Here is a 5,364-nt window from a genome sequence, read left to right on the forward strand (position 1 = left end):
ACAGTCAAACTTTAGGAACCTTTTTGAATAAGTAGCCAAATTCAAAGGAAAGTGCCTGCATTTTTATTTCTGGCCAGAGTTTAATTTTTCCTTTATTTGAGAGTCTCATTACATCCTAAACTGACCTAGGACTTGGGATGTCCCTCCTCCACCTCCCAAGGACCTCCCAAGGGCTAGGATTATAGGTGTGTGCTGCCATAACTGGATGTCTAAAAAGATTTTAAGAATTTATAGAGGATATCTTATGTAGCTCACTATGGTTATTTTACAACAATTAATAATGGTTTGAAGTTGAGGACGTACGGAAGGTGGAACCCTCCACTGCAGGGCTGAGCTCCTAGGCCAGTTGTTTCTGCAGGGCAAGAGAAGCCAAACTGTGCATGAGGAACCTTCCCCAAAACAACTAGCCACAACATGCAGTTCCTCTGCCATTCTCAAGGTGTGGGGAGAGTCTTTATATCAAAATGCTATTTAAAGTAACACAACAGGATTCGTTGTGTGTGGGGGGCGAGTTTTCATAGTTTTCCAAAAGTCATAGGCAGGAATGAAGGGGTGGGTTCACATCATTGAGCAGTGACCTTCCTCATCATTCCATGACTTGTCTTTCAGTGAATATGTTAGAGCTCTACCCAGCAAAAAGAATTGAAAACAATACATTTTATAAGACATAACAATTAATAAGGCTGATGGTGTTAGTCTGCTTTCTTCATTTCATATTTTTTATTTGCCTGTGGGCAGAATCACATAATCTCTACCATAATGGTAGAGAAGCCATTGCCACAATGGAAGGGAACACGTGGCTAGAGGAAGTCAGAGAGATTCTGGGCACAGACTTGTTCTTCCCAGAACTGAGCAGGATCCCACTTTCTTTTTTTTAAATTGATTTTTATTGAGCTCTACATTTTTCTCTGCTCCCCTCCCTACCTCTCCTCTCCCCTTTAATCCTCTCCCATGGTCCCCATGCTCCCAATTTACTCAGGAGATCTTGTCTTTTTCTACTTCCCATGTAGATTAGATCTATGTATGTCTCTCTTAGGGTCCTCATTGTTATCTAGGTTTTCTGGGATTGTGATTTGTGGGCTGGTTTTCTTTGCTTTATGTTTAAAAACCACCTATGAGTGAGTACATGTGATAATTGTCTTTCTGGGTCTCGGTTACCTCACTCAAAATGATGTTTTCTAGATCCATCCATTTGCCTGCAAATTTCAAGATGTCTTTTCTTTTTTTTTCTGCTGTGTAGTACTCCATTGTGTAAATGTACCACATTTTCTTATCCATTCTTCGGTGGAGGGGCATTTAGATTGTTTCCAGGTTCTGGCTATGACAAACAATGCTGCTATGAACATAGTTGAATACATGTCCTTGTGGCATGATTGAGCATCCTATATACTCAAAAGTGGTATTACTGGGTCTTAAGGAAGGTTGTTTCCTAATTTTCTGAGAAATCATCACACTGATATCGAAAGGGGCTGTACCAGCTTGCATTCCCACCAGCAATGCAGAAGTGTTCCCTTTTTCCCACAACCTCTCCCGCATAAGTTGTTGTCAGTGTTTTTGACCATTCTTACAGATGTAAAATGGAGTTGTTTTGATTTGCATTTCTCTGATGACTAAGGATATCGAGCATTTAAGTGTCTTTCAGCCATTTTAGATTTCTCTATTGAGAATTCTCTGTTTAGATCTGTACTCCATTGTTTTGGATTATTTGTTCTTTTGATGACCAATTTCTTGAGTTCTTTGTATATTTTGGAGATCAGACCTCTGTCGGATGTGGGGTTGGGGAAGATCTTTTCCCATTCTGTAGTCTGTTGTTTTGTCTTGTTGACGGTGTCCTTTGCTTTACAGAAGCTTTTCAGTTTCAGGAGGTCCCATTTATTCATTGTTTCTCTCAGTGTCCGTGCTGCTGGGGTTATATTTAGGAAGTGGTTCCCTGTGCCAAAGCATTGAAGTGTACTTCCCACTTTCTCTTCTATAAGGTTCAATGCGGCTGGCTTTATGTTGGACTTGAGTTCTGTGCATGGTGATAGATATGAGGACCTCACTTTCATTGTCTTGTATTTGTTTGCAGATGTTCTTGAAGTTGAAGATGAAATCTCTTTCTGGACTCAAAAATTCACATCATCTATTCCTCCTGACTTGGTTGTTAGCCCAGCAGGTGATGTTCTCAACCCACATGCTGTTGACCTTGCTTTCCCTGCCCCCATCTGAGGGGTCTGTGGCTAGAGGATGCCGGAGAGCATGAATGTTGAGAAAGTAATTTAAGGGTAGTACCAGTAAGATTGTTGTGTATGGGTATGAGCAGTAGATAATGCTAGACATACAATGAAAATGTCATTGCAAGACCTGTTATTTTGTGTACTGACTAAAAATTTAATTAAATAAAGAAAAATTATAGTATCCATAAACACAAAATGATCAGAGACCTTAAGTTTGCCTTTCTGTAGCCCTCATAACATAGTGAGATTGTGCCCAGGCACGTGCCATATATGAGGTCGGCATATGTGACGTCTCATGATGTAGGCTCCAGACAGCACCCGGCATGCGCTGATAACTTAGCAAACTTAGCTGGTAACAAAGAACCCTACTTCTTCCTTCAGGTGACAGTCATGACTGAGCCTCCCAACCTGGACATGGCCCCCGATGCATTTGATGACCAGTATGAGGGCTGTGTCGAAGAAATGGAGAAAAAAGCACCCGAGCTGTTAAGGAAAGACTTCAACATGAGTAGATGGTTAAAACTAAAATGGGAAAAGGCAGGGAAAAAATGGGAGAAGATAAAAAGCGGAATGAGCTATCCCAAAGGTTTCCATGATTTCCATGGAACGGCTTTAGTGACCTACACTGGGGGCATCCACAAAGATTTTAATGGCGCTGTTAGAGAATTCAAGAAAAATCCCGGTAACTTCCATTACAGGGCCTTCCATTACTACTTAACAAGAGCCCTCCAGCTTCTGAGTAATCAGAACTGCTACTCCGTTTATCGAGGCACCGAGGACAGGTTTCATTACAGTGGGAAAGGCTCTGTGCGATTTGGACAGTTCGCTTCCTCGTCTTTGAATAAGGAAATGGCTCTTAAAGACTTTGATGGTGCTACTGGGACGCTGTACACCATCAAAACCTGCTTGGGGGTGTATATAAAAGCATTTTCTTACTATCCTAGTGAAGAGGAGGTGTTGATTCCAGCTTATGAAGTATACCACAAAGTCAGTGTAGCACAAAGTGGAAAGGAGATTTTCCTGGACTCCCCGCGAAGAGAGAAGAGCAACTTCAACTGCTTCTATAGCGGTTCTCCTGAAGCAGACTACAGTCATTTAAACAGCTCAGGTGAGTCTGTGTCTGTGTTAGAGGTGGAGCTGGTGGGGGGCCATCATGAAATGGAAGTTGGGGTGCTCCCTACCAGAAGACACTGGCAGACCATGCGCACGGTGAGAGTGCCTACAAGGATGAAATTGGTAAAGCTAAGGGGCACATACCTCGGTGACGGTGTATCAAAATGTTGAACACAGTGAGGGGCTGCAGGACAAAGCTATTACTGTGTCCAGCCCTGTGAGGAGTGAGCAGTGCTTCCGTGGGTATCCGTCCATCCTTTTAAGACAAAGCTCCCCCGTGGTTGGGCGTCTCTGTAAATGTATACCTATCCTTCCTTGTGGCCTGGGTTCTCTCTTCATCCCTTGACCACATCTCAATCTCTGCAACCAAAGACACCATCAATTTTAGTTTGGTGATTACCTTTCAAGACACAGTTCAAGTATCACTATCATAGTAATCCTTCCTTAATACTTTCAGAGAAAATTGCTGTACCCTGTTCTCTGTCATGGGTTTGGGATCAGACTTCATCATAATCTTCCTCAAACATCATTATCCTGTGACTCTTTGAAAGTTACCAGATATCTGTGCCTGGTTTTCCCTATTTGAATGATAAAGACCCATTGACAAATATTCTAGGACTATTAATTTGAGAATTAAAGAAAAACATTCAGGATATATTAATTAGCATGTAGATATCATTCCAGAAATGCTTTTTATTTTTAAACATGAAGAACCATGAACACATCTCAGACATCTGAGCCAAACCCATCCTGGAGACCTTATCTCCACTGCCCACCACTCAGCCGCTGCAGTGGCTGGCGTATGCATATCCAGGCTCCATTAAATCTTGTCCTAGGAATTTAAGTTTGGCTGAGAGGCCAGGGAACAAACTGAAATGAGTTGCAGTTAGCCTGTGCGAGCCGGGAAATCACAGCTCTAACTAGCCGGGACACTCGGAAGGCTGGAAACATGGAAGTCTTTGGAGCTGGAAGTGAAGCCACGCCACAGGAAGTGATCACAGGGATGTCATGCATTTGCACGGAGAAATTCTGAATTTGGATCAGGGCCTAGGAAAGCATGACCACTACCCAGGTACATGGATCAGCTAGAAAGATTCTGTCCATCTGGGAGAAATGGTTGCTGTCCTGTCCAGGTGCGCTGGGAGCCACAGGTGGGTTCTAGTTCACTCCCGCTGGCATAAAAGGAATACACACTGCCGTAACACTAACCTCTCAGCTCGGACTCAGAAACCTCTTTGTGGCTGAAGAAGGAAAGGCGCTCTGAATAGGAAAGATCTTTTTCTCCCCAGTCAGTGTCTTAGAGCACAGGACCCTGGAAGAAGTGGCATCCATCTGCCTGCTCACTTCCCCAGGAAGCTAGAAGAGCCAGCCAGGCATAATACCCCCCTGGGTTTTGAGCTGGATGTAAAGTCCTGACTGTTTAGGGGAGATACCTGTATCATGAGATATGCCACATGGAAACCTTTTTTTGTCCTCCCATCTACAGGGGCCAGAGACGGCTGTGCCTTCCTGCTGCTTGTGGTGATACCTGGACTCCTGGTCCTGCTGCTTCCTCTTGTTGAGCTATAGCCATTTCCTGCCTGTAGTTTTTGGGTCCTAGTGTTGAAGGGAGGCCAAGAGACAAGAACTTGGCTGGTTCTCTAAGATCTATGGTAGAAGGAAGGGTGGGATCATTTTGGGGAGATCTACTTTCGCACTCAATGGTTTCCGTAGACACCCTGGAACCTCCTGGGTCTATCGGTGACACTTTACTTTCTAATTTCAGATTTACTGCCCTTTTATCATAACTGTGACGAAAAGCAATGTTTGTCTGTATGGTCAGCAGTAACAGTTTTAAGTATGCAATATATGGTGATTGTTACAACCCAGGGAAATAAACGGTTTATAACCACACCTGGCTTTCTGTGACTAGGTATTTGTCTAGGTTGTATTATTTGTTTGGGAATCTCTCCTAAGGCATGAAGTCTGATACCCACACTGATGCAGCTGAGAAAGTCCATGCTATGCATTTCTCAGAGATGCTCCTGTGGCGGGG

The 5,364-nt window shown here is 43.4% G+C and overlaps 1 protein-coding gene across 1 annotated transcript; it reads left to right on the forward strand.

Moving 5' to 3' along the window:
* The first annotated feature begins 2,486 nt into the window (after positions 1–2,486).
* Positions 2,487–4,898, forward strand: LOC130879998 (T-cell ecto-ADP-ribosyltransferase 2-like). Its single transcript, XM_057778804.1, has 2 exons — positions 2,487–3,324; positions 4,816–4,898. The coding sequence occupies exons 1-2, from the start codon at positions 2,487–2,489 to the stop codon at positions 4,896–4,898; spliced, it is 921 nt and encodes a 306-aa protein (XP_057634787.1).
* The last annotated feature ends 466 nt before the right edge of the window (positions 4,899–5,364 follow it).

The sequence above is a fragment of the Chionomys nivalis genome, chromosome 8 (genome assembly GCF_950005125.1).
Source record: "Chionomys nivalis chromosome 8, mChiNiv1.1, whole genome shotgun sequence".
In the NCBI taxonomy this organism is placed as follows: Eukaryota; Metazoa; Chordata; class Mammalia; order Rodentia; family Cricetidae; genus Chionomys; species Chionomys nivalis.